We start from the raw sequence: 19,584 nt of genomic DNA, 5'->3' as shown, positions 1-19,584 counted from the left end.
ACAAGAACGCATGTCATTGAGTATTACAAGGGTCCACAATACAACACAGCACAACATAACATAACATAACATGACGCGTTAAGATTCTTACTAGGTGCCATGAATCCACCGGCATGGCAACACTCCGACACACACAGTACTCTCTCTTACAACACCAACCAACACCCCATATCAAACACTCATAACAGACGACTCGTTTCCCACGCAGTCGAGAATAGAGTTAATTTCCAAGGAAACGGGCGCTTCAATCTGCCGCACATTCTCGGTGTACCTGCAAAAAATGCCCTTCTTAAGCGGAGCCAGGATACGCGTTCGAAGCAGAGAAAGAGAAAATTTTTCGTCGTTGAGACCCAGTTTCCTTCGAGATACGAGGATTACAGAGATTATTTGTTAAGTGCATGTGTATGGCTCATGGCATCAGAGAGATTTTTGTTCCTGCTTCCGTAATTTATTATTATTATTATTACTCTTGATACTATTATTATCATTATTTATTTACTTATTGTTGTTTCTTTTGACATCTTGCAGCAGTTTACACATAATGTCTGATCAGAACAATAGTTATAAGAGAGGCAATGAAAACGATATGTCAAAGATCCTGAACGATGGCATGTTTAATGCCAATGTCGAAAGAACAGTAGATGAAGAGCAGGATATGGCACAACATCAGATGCAACAACCTCAATCTAGTTTCAGTCAGAATGCATATCAATATTTCACACCTGAACAATGGCATTATCAGCAATACTATCAACAACAATTGGCTTTACAATATCAAAATACAACTAGTAACAATAACAATAACAATAACAATAACAATAACAACAATATTGTCAATGGTACCACAGCAACAGCTAATGCTGCAGGTAATAGTGCGAATCCACAAATTCCATATTATTACTTCTATAATCCGCAATTGCCATTTCAATATCCACCATTAACTGCACCCTACTATTATTATCCAGGAGATAATAAATCAACGGCAACTGCAAACAATAACCATTCTAGTAACAGTACTACTAATAATGGCACTACACCTTACTTCCCCCTAATACCTACGCCACCTCCACCATTACACTCAATGAAACAAGAGATGCCACAACAGCGACAACAACAAATGCCCGTAATCCCCACAATTTCGACACCATCATCGATTAAAAACGGGTATGTGTATCCTGGGTTTCAACAAAATGAACAAGAGCCAAAGACGTACAAGATTAGAACTTCCAATGATGAAACGGACGAAAATAGTTTACCTAGAGTAACAACAACAATATGGGAAGATGAAAACACCTTATGTTACCAGGTGGAAGCCAACGGTGTATCTGTCGTAAGAAGAGCGGACAATGATATGATTAATGGTACGAAATTATTGAATGTTACGAAGATGACAAGAGGTAGAAGAGATGGTATTTTGAAAGCGGAGAAAATTAGACACGTCGTTAAAATTGGATCAATGCATTTAAAAGGTGTTTGGATTCCATTTGAAAGAGCAAGATATATGGCTGAAAAAGAGAAAATTTTAGATCTTCTTTATCCGTTGTTCGTCAAGGACATCGGCAAGATGTTAAACTGCAATAATACTGGTGACAACAATACTAACATTTATGACAATAATGAGAATGTAATGAATGATGAAAAAAGTAGAGTATCAATTGGTATCTTAAAGGGATGATAGATTCTACAAATTAATTTGGATTTCGTTGACTTCTAAAATAAAAATCATCCATTTTTTTTATGCTGCTTCCTCTTTTCTTCCATTGAGCAATATATATATATATATATATATATATAATAACTAATAGTACTTAGTAATATTAATTAATTTAGTAAGTAAGAAGAATAATTAAGTAAATATATATATATATATATATATATATATATATAATAACTAGAATGACTTGTATATATAATTTGATAAAGAGACAATTGTAAATATATATATATATATATATATATATGTATGTTAAATCAAGAAGAAATTGAAAAGACTATAAGCCTCATAGCAAATGAATCTATTCAAGCTGGATGCCAAGAAACGTTTAGATGGTGGTGTTAGACTGATAGAGTGCAGAAACTCCTGTTGTATCACAACGACCATCTCCCATACGTTACGTAGCGTCAAAAATCCTAGAACTACTTACTACTGTGTCCCGTGACCGAAAACACCGAATTAGTCGAAGTAACAACATTCATTTACTCGTTCGTTTTCTTCGCAAGTGGGAAAAAAAGTGACGATGACACGGACGCACCTTGCGGACGACAAGGAGAGGCCCTTACCGATACGATGGTACCCTCCGCGGATCCTGTCTTACAAAGTACCACCACTCCAGACGGAGGGAGGGAGGCAGATATTATTTGTTAAGCTGCTGTTAGATAAAAGGGCACACAGACAACGGCAGTAAACGAGAATTCACTGCAATTTTTCCCAGCTCGTTTAGCTAAACGACATAATTTTATCTCTCCAGACAAAACCACTCACTATCTCTATCCCTATCTCTATCTCTCTTTCTTTCTTTTATCCACGATACATTTTTTTTTTTTTTACCGCTACAAGTGAATAAACTTGTCGCTTTCTCTTCTTGTCCTTGCATATACCGCTTATACTTCTTAACTCCAGAAACCGTTTCGACACTGGTGGTCCACTCTTTACCACTGTTAAAAGGAAAAAAAATTAAAATGAAGGAATTATATCGCATTTTATCACTATGGTTTGATCTTCCCTACTAAATGTAAGGAAATTAATTACACAGTCGATTGTCAAACAACTATATATATATATAGACGTGTATAAAGTTCGATTACAATTTTCTCTTGCTTTCTTAATAATTTATTTCCATCATTAACATCATATCTATAAACATTGTAACCAATGAATTCAGCTATCTATAACGTTACTGACACTTCGCTAACGAATTCTGTACTGGATTCAATTGAATCTATATCATACTGGAAACTTTTTGTCACATTTATATGTCTAGTATTAGTATATGATCAAATTTCATACATTCAAAAGAAAGGCTCCATTTCAGGCCCACGTTTTAAAATTTACCCAATTATTGGTCCATTCTTAGAATCTTTAGACCCAAAATTTGAAGAATATAAGGCAAAATGGGATTCTGGTGCTTTATCATGTGTCTCAATCTTTCATAAATTCGTTATCATCTCATCAACAAGAGATATATCGAGAAAAATTTTTCAAGCTACTAAATACGTTAAACCTTGTGTCGTTGACGTTGCCGTCAAAATTTTAAGACCTGAAAATTGGGTCTTCCTCGACGGTAAAGCTCACACAGACTATAGAAAATCATTGAATGGGTTATTTACAAGAACTGCATTGGCTCAATATTTACCATCCTTGGAGACAGTCATTGACAAATATTTGGAAAAATATATTGAATATTCAGAGCAACACAATTATGAACCCACTATCTTCTTCCATGAAATGAGAGAAATGCTTTGTGCAATTTCCTTAAGAGCATTCTGTGGTACTTATATCACAGAGGAGCAAGTGAGAAAGGTAGCTGATGACTATTATTTAGTCACTGCAGCATTGGAATTAGTTAATTTCCCAATAATTATTCCTTATACAAAGACGTGGTACGGCAAAAGAACCGCTGATATGACAATGAAAATTTTCGAAAACTGTGCTCAACGTGCAAAAGATCATATTGCCGCAGGAGGAGAACCAATTTGTGTCATGGATGCCTGGTGTAAATTAATGATGGATGCAAAAAATAAAGATGATGAAGATTCAAGGCTACTACACAGAGAATTCTCGAATAAAGAAATTTCTGAAGCAATCTTCACCATGTTATTTGCATCTCAAGATGCATCCTCCTCATTAGCTTGTTGGTTATTCCAAATTGTTGCTGACCGTCCAGACATTTTGGCTAAGGTTAGAGAAGAACAACTCAGAGTTCGTAATGGTGATCCATATAAGAGAGTCTCAATGGATATGATTAATGAAATGAAATATACTGATATGGTCATCAAAGAATGTTTGCGTTACAGACCTCCTGTCTTAATGGTCCCTTACGTCGTAAAAGAAAAATTTCCTGTCACTCCAAATTATACAGCTCCAAAAGGCTCAATGTTAATTCCAACATTATATCCTTCATTACATGATCCTGAAGTTTACGAAAATCCAGATGAATTTATTCCAGAAAGATGGGTAGAGGGTTCCAAGGCTAGTGAGGGAAAGAAGAACTGGCTAGTTTTTGGTTGTGGTCCACATGTTTGTCTCGGCAGAACATATGTGATGATAGTATTTGCTGCTTTATTGGGTAAGTTTGCACTTTTCACAGATTTTGAGCATAAAGTCACCCCCTTAAGTGAAAAGATTAAGGTCTTTGCTACTATTTTCCCAAAAGATGATTTATTGATGACTTTCAAGAGAAGAGATCCCTTAGGCAAAGTCATTAAATGATTTTTTTCTATCATTTCTTCCCCATGATATATTAACTACTTTATTTATTCATATAGATTCGAGAAATCAATTAAAATATTCAATTAATTCGAAGTCTTTTCATCAATTTTCAATTATTTTTTTTTTTTTATATTTAATTCTTGCTCTGCGGATGTTATAATTTAACCTCTGAAGTAAAAGAATAAAATTAAGTATGTTATTAATGCTAATACTATATATGATACACAAGAATATTGAGCAACGATTAATCGAATGTAATCTTTTTACCTTTGAATTTCGCATTCTTCAATTTTTCTTCTTCAATTCTCTTCGCTACCCAAGATGGATGCTCTTCGTGAACCTTTGCGGGCTTAGTTTCAGCGGTTTCTCTTGGTTTCCTCTCGCCTAATGGCGTTAGATTGGCGTTCTCCTTATCACGTAAAGCAGCCTTAACAGCACGTTTTGCAACTCTCTCTTCGTATTCCTTTTGTCTCTGTTCTCTTTCTTCCATTTTCTTCTCAAATTCCCTCTGAATATGTTTGGCACCTTTACCATATTTCTGTTCCCATATCTTTCTTCTTGCACGTTGACCACGTCTATTCTTTCTCTTTGGTGCATTAGATGCCTGTTCTCTGGCAATCTTGTCTTCTATTTCATCAGAGTCTGAATCATCACCACTGTAATAACCAGCCATTAATTCCGGAAGTTTAGGCTTTTTCGAAGATGGCTCATCATCTTCGTCATCCTCATCATCTTCTTCTTCTTCTTCTTCTTCTTCTTCTTCACTTGGTTCTTCGTCTGTAACCTCATTGTAATTGATATCTGGGTCTAACGCGCCTATTTCCTTATCGCCACCACTTTCATCATCAGAGGCGGCTAACATACCCTCATATTGTTTTAAAATCGCTTCTTCATCAATTTCTGTTTCGCCTTCATTATCACTAAAACTTCCACTAGCATGTTCTTCTTCTTCCATATCGGAGCCATTTGCTTCTGTAGATCCTTTGGATGCCATCTTTTCTTTCATGCCAGGTTCTTTTTTCTGAGAAACTTGCTTTTTCTTATCAAAGTTGATATTTAAGAAGACATCCATACCATTTTCAAAACTGTTTAGAATCTCTTTGACTTTTTTACTATTGCTGTTCCATAGGACACCTATTAATTTGACACCACCATCTATCTTCAAAACGGCATCATTCCAAATTCTACTAGGATTGTATTTATGATCTTTTTCTACATTAGCTCTATAGTAGTCATGATCCTTAAACCATTCTGGAACATTATCTTTATCCGTCACAATTTTTTTATTAGCAATCTTGATTATTTTGGAAATAACTATCAATTCAATAAATTCAGCAATTGAATTACAGACTTTGCAGATATCCGATTTGATCTTTTCGTCTTTTAATTTTGCGTCCTTTGATATCAACACCTTCAAATGCTTCTCAACAGTATATATCTTACCATTGAAAATCGTTGTCTTAACTTGTTGTAATTGTTTAAGAATGTCTTCTTCATTCAAAGATTCCAGCTGTGATTTTATACGCTTGGCATTTTTCTTACCTATAGCATTGTAAACTTTTTTAGTTTGATTCAATCGCGGTTTAAAATCGGAGACCGTATTGTTTAAGTAATGATACTGATATTCGAGATTATCTAATTTATACAGCAGGTTCTCCTTAGGCATTATACGTGTATTGTTTTTTTTTCACTTTCAATATCAGTCTTCCTTTCTCGATGAGATGAGATGCTTTATAGTTTATTTTTTTTTTTCACTTTCTTTCCAGGCAATGTTAGAAAATTTTATGAGCACATGACTTATCAAAATGTATGGGTGTTCAAGACTTATAGTTTCAAGAAATTTCTCAAGAAATGTTGTTTAGAAGTTTTATCAGACTGACGTGCAAATCGTTTTATTGAGAAGTTTCTTCATTGGTCCTTTGACAGATCTAAGAAGAATTGAGATATCTCAGGAAATTGTCATCGTTTAAAGTTTGGTCATTGAGAAAACCAGAATTGGTAGTATTTTAAGAAATCAAGACCTTCTACCAAAGTGTTTTCAACTTAATAATAATATCAATAATTGGTTTGTATGAATGTCAGTATCGCGCCCTGTCACAGGCAGATTATCATCAAAGTTTTTCCATAAACATTTGGAAAACGCAGTTGACCGTCGTGAAAATTGTAGATATTCATCATAAACAAAATAAACCAAATATTGATTATTATTTCTTTACCTAAAGAAATTAATAAGTCTTTTGTTAATAAGAGGCATCAGACAATATTTCCTCTTATCAATCATTAAAGATTTCAGACATATGCTTGTCTATAATTGAGTAAATTGTTTCATCTTACGCCCCAATAGTAAAGAAAAAAAAAGAATACTGTATTTTTCATCTACTGATAAAAAATCACATTCAAAATTAATCTCAGAAATGCATGAATGGTATTAAAAAGTTGGTTGTCTTCACAATAGTATGTCAGACTCGTCATCTATAAGGAATCATCACATGATTAATTTGAATTTTTGGGTATAGTAAAAGAACGATTCGACTGAATAACGTTCCATTTATCCTTTTCCATTTGAATAAAGAAATTGGTGAATCAGTTGCGTGGGTTTTCTAGGCCCACTAAAAGCAGTGTCACTCATGGAAATATTTATCAGTGCCCAGTGCTGTGGCTCGTCATTTTCAATTTTTTTACTCAATGGAAAAAAGAATATCGTAGGTGGGAAATATAATACTAAAACGACTGTTTTGGGGAAGCAAAAAAAAAAAATACTATATTTCCCTTTACGAGCAAAATGAAAGTCTCTTTTAGAATTTGAATCAGAAATAGTGCAAAAACGTATCAACATCTAAGATTCAGCCAGTAATTCCAGCTTTTGTTTTTGTGAAATCATCATATAAAATTCTTGTAAAGAAACTTCAGATGCAGTAGAAAATAGAACATATAAGAGAAGTTATCAAAATACACCTGTATTCGAAGATTACTTCTATATCACTTGTACGACCTCAGAAATTATGATCAGTTTTCTAATCATTAAAGTTCAGAAACTCTAGTTTGTAAATATTTTGATTTGGTCATCAACGGCAATCAAAGTGATACTCATTTCTAGAATAACTTCTCTTATATGTCGTTTCTATAACCCTCTGATGCACATTGGTATACTTCTTTTACTGCTAAATGTTAAGATTCAATAGTAATACATGAACAAGACGAATGTTTGAGTTTAAGTGTGTTATTGTCGTCTTTTATATATATTATTTTTTTTTAATCTCAGTGCCGAGTGAGTGCTCATCGTTGCGTGTAAAAGTGAAAAAAATTTTCACTTTCCCATCGCAAAACCCAAAAATCGTGTAGGGTTTGCGTGGTGTTTGGGCGATAGTCGGTATTTACCCTCCCGGTGGCACGGTTCTAGGGCTAAAGAAAATTTCACAGGTTATGGTCGGAGTTTTTCCAAAAATCGATTAGGGCTTGGATCTCAGATTTCCGACCCATTTTTTTTGGCTGCATTTCTTTTTTTTTTGGTGCATCGTGCAAAGACACGTAGCAGAGGTAGCACGAGACCCATATGCAAAGACCATTATACATATTATTGCGAGATTAAAGAGATGATAATTGTTGATCTATCAAACAACTTATATGGTCTATCATTTGTAACATATTAAACGTTCGTTGCTTTCATTTCAAATTCGACTGCACTCGTTTCATTCCACTAAATGTCGAAAACTAATTCCATAGTGGACACAGAACCAGTCAATACAAAAGCCATATTAGATGAGAAAAGCAAAAATATGAACAAGCTACATGAGGGTACTAGATTAAAACGTAATTTCTCATTGAAATATTCTGAAAAATTCGTACAAACAATTATACTACTGCTCACAGTTTATATGGTTGGTGTCAAATTCAACACTATAAGCACATACAATGACATTTTCACCACTGTTACGAAACTTTTTGTATTCTTTTTTGCACAAATATTTAAGAATTTTTCCATTGAAGAAGGTATTGACACATTACCTCCTTTTGAAATCATATATTCATTTTACTTACCATTTATGCTTTCACTACTACTCGATGAGAATCTAGTCTATATCAATACGATACTATCTTTCAATGTCATAGAAAATGTTAATTATGTGACAAGATTTTTGTTGCAGGCTTTACTGATTCTCTTTTTAAAGAGCGATCCGATTGAATCAATAGCTGCAATCTTTATAAACATGGGATTTGCTTGGTTTTTAGAAAAAATTGGCGAATTAAAAAGTTTAGATAATATTGATTGTAACCTATTTAGTATCCTTCTGACGAATATTTTATTTTTGATTGGTTGTCCTGATTCAATCCCTTTCCAAATTTTGAAGGGCACTGTCATTGCATTTTTGATAACTATAACAATCAATTACTGGATCTCATTCCCATTGAAAAAATATGTTAAAAACCAACATTTGAAATCAATGGCCCTATTGTCTAATTTTGTGATAACATTCCCATTCTTAACTGATATGATTATAATTCTACCAAATTCTGCCAAAGAACAACCAGTAAAATGGCTCTTTAATTACATTTTCGAATCTAGATGTCGCCAAATTATCTTACTAACTTGGCTCTCCTTTCTACTAATTTTAATACCCAATATATTAATGTTTCACTCAAATTTCTCATTGAATACTTCGCGTAAGGTTTGGCATTTCATAATCCTACTGTTGATTTTGAAACCATTCAAAATTGATCAACAATTCATCAAAATTGCATTGTCAGGAACTATCCCACTCTTTCTATCAGTAGAATATTTGAGGTATTTAAAATTGGAACCAATCGGTAAATATTTAGATTCTAGACTAAGATCATTTTCAGATTTTAGAGACGATAAAGGACCCATTATTATCTCCTATATTTATCTAATAATTGGTATATCTTTCCCACTTCTTGTTGCAAATTCGCCAGTAGGTTTGATTAGTTTAGGTATTGGAGATTCAATGGCATCTATCATTGGTGGTAGATACGGAAAATTAAAATGGAAAGGAACATCTAAGACTGTAGAAGGTACCATAGCCTTTGTTCTTTCTACTTCATGTGTATCTGCTATTGCCAAGTATTACATGAACTATTTTGAAGATTTATCCTGGATCGGTGTCTTCACACTTTGTCTATTGTCAGGTCTTTTAGAGGGCAATAGTATTCTTAATGACAATATTATGATTCCTGCATTCATGTTAATATGTGAAAAATTATTGATAACTAGTTAATTGAAAAGTATTTTCGATTTTTACATATATCAGTTATATAATAATTTACATAGAAAATTCTCTAAATATAGAAAGAGAATATCCATTCCAAAAAAAGCTGCTAAACATAATGAAATAGATTGTTTTAGCTAATTTATTCATTTCTTACTGTTTTTTTTCTTCCCTTTTGAGGACTTTGACTTCTTTTCATCACCCTCAATAAAAGTTAACAACTCATCAACAGATTTACCGGCTAATTCTGGATTTGGGACTGCCTCTTTTTTGGAAGAATGTGACTTTCTACGTTGGCCAGATGTGTTGCTAGATTGGGCTGCAACAGTTTTACCGGCAGACATTTGATCTTGTTGAAGTTGCTTCTTTTGGTGCATTTCTTTGATCAAATTACCGAGACCATTGCTCCACTGTTTGGCAGTCTGTGTCATGGTATGGTTAGAACCTAATTCCGTAGTGAAAATATTTTCTGCCTTGGCAATGTGTTGTATAGCTGACCGGTAGTCCTTGACTGTAGCATATAAGTTACCTAAACGTGATTCGTTGTAACCATAGGCTATGTTCTTGTCACCATCCAGTTCAGCAATGAAGGCACCAAGCTGGTTCAGCACGTCGATAGTCAATTTGACGTTATCAATACCCAAGGATATTTGTTCCAAGTTGTTGTAAACATTTGAAGCGCTTGGATGATGGAATTTTGGTAAGTTAAAGACAGACATGACTTCGATAATCTTGTTGTAAATGAGGGTAGCATTGTATGGACTTTCATTCGTCAATTCAAGTAATGCTAAGTTGTTCAAAGCTCTCAGCATCTCAAAAGAGTCGATACCACATGTTCTTTCATAGATGGTACAAGCTTTACGGCAGAAGGCAATTGCTTCAGGAATTAGATTGATCTTACTGTAAACAGTAGCCAATCTTAGATATCTTTCAGCTACATCAGTATGAACAATCCCCTTAACGTCTTCTAAAATGGCAAGAGATTGGGCCATTAAAGTTATGGCTTCGCTTTGTTTACCTTCTTCTCCTAGCAATGAAGTACCTTGAGTCCAGAAATCTTCACTTGTGATGGAAGAGAAACTAGATGACTTAACAAGCGGTCTAATAATAATATCTTCCTTAGAGAAGGTATAAGTTGGAGCTACCAATTTGTTTCTGACTTTCTTATCTTGGGATAACTTATAATCTTCGAATTCTTCCACTGTGAAAAAGTAGTTTTTATTCAATAATTGGACACCAAACTTATTAGCAATTTCTTTGATTAAAATGAAAGGACTCTCAGTACATTGTTCAATAGATGAAACACTTAACTCGTGACAGAAGCGGACAGAAGCTTCTTTGGAAATAGCATTCAATAAATCCATACGTGTTAATGTTGAGAACTGGAATGATTCCACTGAAAAGAGGTGATCAATAGATTCAGGTCTTGGTGTATCGCAATACTTAGTACCAAATAACAAGTTGAAAACATATGCAACCAAGGATGGGACAGCGGAAACTGGTAAGGATTTTGCGTAAGATCTCAATATGTGTTTGATCGAACGAGAAACGATTTCAATTTCAGCAATTTTTATGAACGGCAACAGTTCATCCCTGGAGACTAAAACTGGTTCTTCATTTGTTGGCTTCTTGATTTCACTTTCATCAAGCTTTAAATCTTCAGTTAACTCTTTTGGAACGTCTTTCCCTTCTTGAATATATTGATTTATCTTTGCTTGTCTTTCTTTAATCAAACTTTCAATTTTCAACAAGTAAGCTGCCTCCCATGCATCGTGTTCCCTATTCTTCACAACAACATCATTTAATTTTTGTTCGTGTTTCATTATCTGGCCAGTCAGTTTGTCGTTGGCTAATTTAACAATTTTACCTAAGTAACGTAAGTTGATACCACTCTTGTGCAGAATGTCCTTTAAATGAGATCCTGTGTATGGTGGAGAAAGATTTCCAAGGGCAAAGTCATTGACCAGGTTAGGGATAACCTCATCATTTAAGTATGAGGAAAGTTCTTCAACAGTGTTATCTTCAACGCCCTCAATGTGGTATGCATCTGGGTTATAAGTGAACTTTCTTTGGTCGTAAGCGTCGTTGGTGGTTAAACCTTCTTCAGCTTCAACTTTTTCAGTCCACCATTTTTCAACTAACTCTGGACGTAGTAAAGTATGTCTATGAGGATAACGGTTATCATCGTCGGATTTGCTGTCATAGTTTTCCCTAGCAAAATTAATATCAATTGGGTATGTGTCGGCTAGGTCTAAGACGTACTTCCTTTTATCAAAACCAATGATTCCCTTAGATGAAGAAGAAAACCAAACATCATTATCGTCAGCTTTCTTCAAATGGAAGACCTTGGAAAATTCTTTACTCAAAATGTCATCAAACGCCTCATCTTTTAATACTTTTTTGCAGGTTTCATCGAAACCATACTTTACGTTTACATCGTTATCCAAATCTTTCACAATTTCTTCACCTGCCTTCTCACTTTGAGTAGTTTCAACACCCATGTTTCCCAATAAACCTGGAACCGGGGTTTGAGCTAATAATCTCTTACCACCGAAGTCAATAATGGTTGTTAAAACATGTCTAACATCTTTTAGGCCAACTCTGTTCAAAACATTGATAGTCAGCAAATCCTGATTAGCAGCAACTCTGGCGGCTTCATCGCCACCCTTAGATTCATATACACCACTGACATCACTTACAAAAGAGTAGAAAATGTTATTTTTCAAGAAAATTTGCTCTTTCTCTGAGGCCTCTGGGTTCATGGCAATAAAGTTCTTATAGAAAATATCCATAGCTCCATTAGTAGCTGAGACAGAGAATTCATGAATAATTTTGGCTAAGATTCTTTCAGATTCAATACGAGTTGATATAGTAGCATTTGGAAAGTCCTTGATGGCCTGGAATTCATCATTGAAGTTTCTTTCTGGATTGATAGCATTACCTATCAATTTATTTTGCAAACGTGAAAAGTCAGCATTTTGGGCTTGATTAGAGGAGATTATCCACGGTTTATGTAAGTGGCATGTCTGTGGTCTCACATATGCAACAGATTCTAGTTTTGCTAGTTTTGCCTCTAGTTGTGCAACATGTGAAGAGAATTTCTTAGAATGAGCACTTAATAAGCTCATAAGACTGTTAAATATTGGAGCATTTGAATGGGCGCCATCTTCTGATTCTCTTGGGTATGGATCAAACTTTATGTTGGTTGACTTATTGATATAGAAACCAGAAGGAACTGCAGTGATATGGACGCTTTCTCCCTCTAATGTAACAGCATGTAAATATAGAAGATGTCCTTTAGATTTATAGAAAGCAGGCGCAGGATTATATTGGGATATGTTCAAAGAACGAAGACAAGGTGAAATCAAATTTTTTTCACCATTGAAAAGTTCCTTAACAGAAGAATTCTTGAAAGAATTAAACACTTCATGAATCATCTTGACTGTTTTATCTCTTTCTTCATCAGTAACATTCAATAAGTGTTTCTTGGCTTCAGTTTCCTTTGCTTTCTCTTCATTGATTTCAGTCTTCTTTTCTTTGATTTCATCAAGAGAAAGGAATGGGAACTTGACGACTGTAGAAAGGGCAAATTCAGATAGTCCATCTTCAGTTTCAGAAGTAAAACCAGTAAATTCACGTACAGCTAAGGTGTGTTTCAATACCTCTCTTGTGGTATATGGTCTCAAATTTGCTGTAACTTCCATAGCATCGCCTTTTTTATTCATGACCAACTCGTTGATAAGTTGATCATCCCTTAAGACATCGCCATTTTGGGTTAATTCAATGTTCGTCAGATATTTTGATTCATTAGCGACAGCTAAAACATCTAGAATGGTTTGTACCTTTGCATCTTTGTTGAATTGAAATGACAAAGTTTCAAAAGCTGCAGACTTTTTGGAACCTACGCTGCCATCAACTTGAGGTATCTTTATTGATACCTTTGTATGAACGTTATTCTCACTCATAATTAGGGGAAATGGTAGACGTACAGTAATGTTTTTAAAAGTAAGACTTAATACACAGATTGAAAGTTTCACTTATGCCCGCTTTTGAGTCGAGACTGGGCAAGACAACGAGATGACGTGCGGAAAGTCAATGAAAATTTTCATATTTCATCTTGTTCAATTGAGTGCGATGAGATGAAAATTCATTTCAGGAAGAACGACAAAAAAAATGTAAAAGTCACGTAGAGATAAATGGTCACTTGAAGCCATCGCCACTCCAAGATGAGTTACTAACTTTACAACAGTCATAATTGGGGAATACCCTTATTCTCACAGGAGAAATACGATTGTAATACCTTCACGAATTAGAAATTTTAGTATGTGACGAGCTAGGTTCAATTGAAACTCCAAAAATTGATAAAATCAGTAACATCTCCGAGAATATATGAATCTGAAGCAAGCTTAGAGTTGCTTGTTCATTTACTGTTAAGGGAATTGAACGAGAATGCAATAGATTTGCGTCAAGAGCCAGCTAACGAAGTAATTCAATATATAAGTCTATTATACTTGGTAATAAAAACGAAACCTAGAGCCATATACACTAATTTTCTACTTCGGTTTATAATGTGTAATAGTTGAGGAGGGATCTGATAAATAGCATATTTCAAATATGTTCTAAAAATACATATATATCCTCCGATACGGGGAGTCGAACCCCGGTCTCCACGGTGAAAGCGTGATGTGATAGCCGTTACACTATATCGGATGGTATTTAGGTATTTATTTTTTTCTGAAAAATTTATATCTACTTATTAAAGCTACTAACTTCTTACAAAATATTCTACGAGGTACAATTCACGATAAGCGATTCGGAAATTTTATATTACATACACTAGCTTTAACTTTTTTTGGCTAACGCAGCTGTCATACCTATAGTTAGTAATGGCAACTTAAAATATCTCCAATATTCAGACGAAAACATTTCAATATGACATAAACTTTGAGAAACACTAGTCTTTTTCTTTTAGTCCATATTACCATTTATTTAAATAGATATGTGCGTAGTATGAATTTCAGTGGGCCTGAAAATGCATTAGACGTTGTTAGTTGTGCCCGACTGTAACCTGTTCAACTAAAAAATACTGAAATGCTAACGTCGGTATGCTTGTGAGCATCCTAATCCTGAGAATCTGAGGTTTTCAAGTGATCGAATAGAAAATATTGATTACTATAAATGACTACATGCAACATACATATTAATGTTTTAAAATTACAACTGTTTTCTGGTTGGGACCTATTTCTTAATTAATCACATTTAGAATTGGTATGATCTGTAATTGAATCGGTATTGTTTTGATTTTCCTCACTATTTTGCTGTTGGCTCAGACGGAACTTTTCATATAGAATTTCTTTTACCTCCTGCTTCTGTTTGACCCATTCTTCAGCTTTTCCTAAAGTGGAGTCTACCACGTCCATCACGTTTCGTACAACATCCAAAGATTCTTTTGCCAGAATCAAAACTTTACCATTAGCCGATAAATAGGCTTGTGGAGTGTCATGACTGGATTTCGTTTCTTCTGCGATATTTTGGGACTGAGATGCTCCACTTGTCGGTGCAGTATCGGATGATTTATCTGTAGCAGAAACTCCTCCACTTGTCATAGCAGATGAGAAAAACGAATTCACGCTTGTTGACCAATTACTTGGCAGATTAAGTAATGTCTCCCTAACTTCTGATCTAGCCGGTTCTGGTAATGAACTACCACCAAACCTCGAAACAAGATTATAAACTTTCTTGATAGTTCCAACGATTTCCATTTTGATGATGGTGGATTTTTCATCATATTCAGTTTCATCAAATGCATCGAAAAACTCATCTTCATCGTTAGTTTGAGCCTCCTCTTTGGTAGTATCAGTACTGGACGCCACTATTCTATGATGGTCTGCAATATGTTCGTGCGTATGCTTTACATGATCTTGTTGCTCTTCTTGTACGACTTCTTGAAGATATGTTACCTTGTCTGTTAGCTGTTTGTTCGCTAATTTTAACAGATGTAAACATGTTATGAGACTCTTCTTGGATTCAATTGATAAATTAAATTTGTACTCTTTAAAATTATCTTTACTCTTCGCCAATGCTTCTGAAATCTTCCTCCTTTTTGATACATATTCGATTTCATCTTTATCTCGCTCATCTGTCTCATTCTCAGAGGAACTATAATTATCTTCATATGCATCATCCAGTAATTTCGCAATAGATGCAACTCTTTTTTTATTGTTAAAATCGTCATAAAACGTCACAACATTATTGACGACCCTATTTAACAGAGTTTCCGGTTCAGATTGTGTATCATCTTGATTATCGATTTCATCATCGTCATTCTCTTCATGTATTTGAGTATTTTCCTCTTCTTCTGTATCATCATGACTTTCCGTTGTATCTATGAGGCTTCTAATCGGCGCAACATTGTTGGTTCCTCTAACATCAGCATATCTAACGCTAGAATTTCTCAAAACATCCAGAACTTTAGCTGCTTCGACTTCTTCTTCGGAAGCACCAGGATGATCATCATTTAATCCCATGATTTAAGTGATATGAACAGCTGTTCTCCCGTTTAGATCTCAAAAGAGGAAAATATTGTGCAGTGTAGCCTATAACGGTTGCAGGTTGATTACGATCACTTTAAGTAAGATAATATTTCCCAATAAATGAAAGACTATAGTTAATACGTCTTAATAATATTTTATCATGAAAAATCATATTTGTTTACGCAACCAAGGAAAAAAATATCCCGCCATGTGAAGTAACGCATATAATAAATAAAGAGGTACGGGTGATCATATATATGCAGACCAAGATACTTTGAAATATTAATGTGATGCCAGATTGATGTTTGTATATGCTTTAAAAAGAAGATTACTATAGTTCTATTTGTCCCTATGTAAAAGTTTTTCATACAGCGTAAGCGTAACCATCATCGCTAATAGTTTTATAGCGCACCCAAGGAAATGCCTGATATTGTAAGTTCGGCTCCTCAATTTTCAAGTATTCAACTTTCAAACCACTTGAGGTGTTGTAAGGTATTTCAAAATCCATTTTTATTAGATTTCCCTTGGTTTCGTCGCTTGATTCACCTTTCCTCGTGAAGTTATTACATTTCTCTTCATGAATTTGCTTGTAAAGCTCCTCTAACTTTGGACCTGTTCTTAGCGGTGGTGGATTCATCGATGTCTTTAATTCTTCCTGTTGTCGTAGATATTCTTCTTCATTGAATAATGCAAAATCTGCACCCATTTTCAGCTGGGAATTACCACCTTTCATGGCGCCAATTTCCCACAGGAGGAAGTCATCACTTACATTAAATAATATTTTACCTTCATCGCACCTAGATTTGATATTTTTACTTAGATCAATGTCGTATTTCTCCAAGAGGACTTTCAATGGAATCTTTATGTTCAATTTTGTTGTTGAATTGGTTTTCTTGAAAGTTGATTCAATGGTAACGAATAATTTTAACTTGTACTTGTCCAGTTTAGGTTTTACTTCATAGGATATCAATTTCAGTAAAGGTAAATCATTAACATGTCTTTTCAATTCGTATTTGCAAAGAACAAAATCACCATCTGGGGGAACAAATTCGAGTACTTTACCCTCGTCAACAGAATCTGGCATGACGCATTGATGAAACTTACAACTTGACAAAAATTGTTTATCCTGATATATTATTTTGTTCAATGATACTTTCAATGTAGGCATGCCTGATAAGAATGATTTACATATAATCTCACCATGAATTAAATTCTTTTTAATAATGTTATTTGAAAAATCCATGAAATATTCTACCTTTTCTATCACATCAAGGAAGAATTCATTCTTTGCGTATTGAATACCTTTAGCTCTCCATGAAACTGACATAATAGTTGTCTTTGCAATGTAACTGTTGATATATGTATCTTCATCAACTAGCTCGTCTTCAGCTGTAGTATGCTTTTGTTCAATTGTCTTATCAATTGATTTGCTGTGTTCATGCGTTCCCCTACCAAGAACTTTTTTCTTCAAATATGTCAATTCTTTCCTGATATGTTTTTTACCCTTGTGATAATTTGTTTTCTCTTCATCACTACTGTCATAATGAATTTTATAGTCATCCTGTGGTAAATTAACCTTAATTCGGATATAATCTTTCATAAGATTTGAATCTGTTATTTGTATGATTCCAAAATCAACACTCTCCTCTATCAATTCTAGTATTGGGACAAGATTATCCATTATAATGTTTTTATCCAATTGTTTGACATTAAAATAATTCTTCAGTAATATGTAAAATTCATTCAGATAATGTAATGTCTCCAGTATATTTGTCTTACAGTCTATTGAACTGACGAAATAGAGCGTATCTCTTTGTATACATGTGAAAATGTAGTCTTCGTAGATTATCACTGGTGTTGTAACCTGATGCTTGTGGAATTGTTTCTTAAATAGTGATAACGGTATATCTGGAGATTCCAGTGCCTTAATACTTTTTGACAATAAGGATTCTAAATCTTCGTTCAGTATATAGAGGATTGAACTCATCAGAGCTACAATTTGAAGTTCCTTGCTCGTATTTTTTGTAATTCATTATATAAATTAGTTGAAATTAAGAAGTTCTAAATAAGTTCGGCGATTGGGGGAAATAAACTTTAAGAAGTTTTCAATTCATATTGAGATTAAAAACTAACAGCAAGATTGTGAATGAGTTATGTATAACAAAATAGTAAGGACACAGCCATTAAAGCTTGTAACAAGAGATTTGGAAGATTCACTAGTGAAATTAAAGCTCAATTCTACGTGGAAGATAAATGAAAATCGTACCTCACTTATAAGGGAATGTGTTTTTCCTGATTTCGAGAGCACTTGGGCATTTCTTACAAGAGTATCAATGAGATCACATCTTTGGGGTCATCATCCCACGATAACGACCAGTTTTAATAAAGTCAAGTTGGAATTGAGCACGCATGATTTGGATGATAAAGGTGCCATAAGTGATATTGATTTGAAAATGGCAAACAGGATTGAAAAATACATAAATATATACAACGATAAGATAAGAAATTTAGACTGATGAAATGGTTTTGAAAAAAACATAGAATTTCAAGCTTTGGCATTCAATTTATCTTCCAGTTTTTGAAATTCCTTCATGGCGACCTCTTGTTCCGGATCCAACATTTGTATTACTTCTTTGACTTCATCGACATAATGCTTGAGCATTGATTCAATACCATATTTTAACGTCACCTCACTACTCGAGCAAGACGTACATGCACCCTGTAATTTCAAATATACAGTTCCAGTTTTTGGATCCCATCCACGATAGTCTATATCCCCACCATCTTCCAAAATTGCAGGCCTTATCCTCGTATCGATCAATTCTTCAATCAATTCGCTTATTTCTTGTTCATCTTCATTGTAATTAAATTGCATTCTATTAACGTTATAGCCACCACCTTCTAACTCTTGAACTCCACGAAACTCCGGTGATACCACTTCATCACCAGAGGCCAAATGGGTGGTTAAGATTTCAATAACAGTGGGGGAAAGTGTGTTCCAGTGGATCATCGGGTCTTTATTTACAGTTAAGAAGTCGTCTCCGATCATAATCTCCTCAACACCTGGGCATCTTGCAAAAATGGTTTGGGCAAGTTTAGAATGAGTTATCAATGTCTGGTCTGTGTTTTTTATGACTATACTTTTTGATCCAGTAGCTTGTAATAGTTCACCATCTTTAGAGAGATACTTCAATGCGTTTTCATTGGGAGTAGTCAAAGTCTGTATATGCAGATAGCTTCTTAAATTAAATTGCTTTACTATTGATGATCTCAATAAAGGTCTTCTTGTGCACAGAGATAGTCTTAGCATGATGTACTGTAGATTTCTTGCGAAAGAAAACTAGCGTTCTAGTACGTCTTTCAATTTTGTTCAGTGTCCTTTAATATGACTTTTCTT

General features: G+C 34.4%; 9 protein-coding genes and 1 non-coding gene across 10 annotated transcripts; 4 read left to right on the top strand and 6 right to left on the bottom strand.

Annotated features, from left to right (window-relative positions):
* Positions 1 to 541: 541 nt before the first annotated feature.
* On the top strand, positions 542 to 1,675 carry SOK2 (Sok2p; the record flags this gene model as incomplete). Its single annotated transcript, XM_003954736.1, has 1 exon — positions 542 to 1,675. The coding sequence occupies one exon, from the start codon at positions 542 to 544 to the stop codon at positions 1,673 to 1,675; it is 1,134 nt and encodes a 377-aa protein (XP_003954785.1).
* A 1,197-nt stretch (positions 1,676 to 2,872) lies between these two features.
* ERG5 (C-22 sterol desaturase) lies at positions 2,873 to 4,429 on the top strand (the record flags this gene model as incomplete). The annotated part of the gene is made up of 1 exon (XM_003954735.1): positions 2,873 to 4,429. One exon carries the CDS (start codon positions 2,873 to 2,875, stop codon positions 4,427 to 4,429), a length of 1,557 nt encoding a protein of 518 aa, XP_003954784.1.
* Positions 4,430 to 4,673: 244 nt separating this feature from the next.
* Positions 4,674 to 6,095, bottom strand: BUD22 (Bud22p; the record flags this gene model as incomplete). Its single annotated transcript, XM_003954734.1, has 1 exon — positions 4,674 to 6,095. The coding sequence occupies one exon, from the start codon at positions 6,093 to 6,095 to the stop codon at positions 4,674 to 4,676; it is 1,422 nt and encodes a 473-aa protein (XP_003954783.1).
* A 2,035-nt stretch (positions 6,096 to 8,130) lies between these two features.
* SEC59 (dolichol kinase) lies at positions 8,131 to 9,663 on the top strand (the record flags this gene model as incomplete). Its single annotated transcript, XM_003954733.1, has 1 exon — positions 8,131 to 9,663. The coding sequence occupies one exon, from the start codon at positions 8,131 to 8,133 to the stop codon at positions 9,661 to 9,663; it is 1,533 nt and encodes a 510-aa protein (XP_003954782.1).
* Positions 9,664 to 9,800: 137 nt separating this feature from the next.
* On the bottom strand, positions 9,801 to 13,619 carry CLU1 (translation initiation factor 3 subunit CLU1; the record flags this gene model as incomplete). Its single annotated transcript, XM_003954732.1, has 1 exon — positions 9,801 to 13,619. The coding sequence occupies one exon, from the start codon at positions 13,617 to 13,619 to the stop codon at positions 9,801 to 9,803; it is 3,819 nt and encodes a 1,272-aa protein (XP_003954781.1).
* A 673-nt stretch (positions 13,620 to 14,292) lies between these two features.
* On the bottom strand, positions 14,293 to 14,364 carry KAFR0Atrna1E. The gene has a single exon. It is a non-coding gene; the product is annotated as a tRNA-Glu (tRNA).
* Positions 14,365 to 14,903: 539 nt separating this feature from the next.
* Positions 14,904 to 16,181, bottom strand: OPI1 (transcriptional regulator OPI1; the record flags this gene model as incomplete). Its single annotated transcript, XM_003954731.1, has 1 exon — positions 14,904 to 16,181. One exon carries the CDS (start codon positions 16,179 to 16,181, stop codon positions 14,904 to 14,906), a length of 1,278 nt encoding a protein of 425 aa, XP_003954780.1.
* Positions 16,182 to 16,551: 370 nt separating this feature from the next.
* APM2 (Apm2p) lies at positions 16,552 to 18,174 on the bottom strand (the record flags this gene model as incomplete). The annotated part of the gene is made up of 1 exon (XM_003954730.1): positions 16,552 to 18,174. The coding sequence occupies one exon, from the start codon at positions 18,172 to 18,174 to the stop codon at positions 16,552 to 16,554; it is 1,623 nt and encodes a 540-aa protein (XP_003954779.1).
* A 166-nt stretch (positions 18,175 to 18,340) lies between these two features.
* On the top strand, positions 18,341 to 18,703 carry MCO14 (4a-hydroxytetrahydrobiopterin dehydratase; the record flags this gene model as incomplete). Its single annotated transcript, XM_003954729.1, has 1 exon — positions 18,341 to 18,703. The coding sequence occupies one exon, from the start codon at positions 18,341 to 18,343 to the stop codon at positions 18,701 to 18,703; it is 363 nt and encodes a 120-aa protein (XP_003954778.1).
* Positions 18,704 to 18,732: 29 nt separating this feature from the next.
* Positions 18,733 to 19,497, bottom strand: NFU1 (Nfu1p; the record flags this gene model as incomplete). The annotated part of the gene is made up of 1 exon (XM_003954728.1): positions 18,733 to 19,497. One exon carries the CDS (start codon positions 19,495 to 19,497, stop codon positions 18,733 to 18,735), a length of 765 nt encoding a protein of 254 aa, XP_003954777.1.
* Between the last annotated feature and the right edge of the window lie 87 nt (positions 19,498 to 19,584).

This window comes from Kazachstania africana, chromosome 1, assembly GCF_000304475.1.
Source record: "Kazachstania africana CBS 2517 chromosome 1, complete genome".
Classification (NCBI taxonomy): Eukaryota; Fungi; Ascomycota; class Saccharomycetes; order Saccharomycetales; family Saccharomycetaceae; genus Kazachstania; species Kazachstania africana.
Note: the sequence above shows the minus strand (reverse complement) of the source record. Positions and strands in the feature narration are given on the sequence as shown.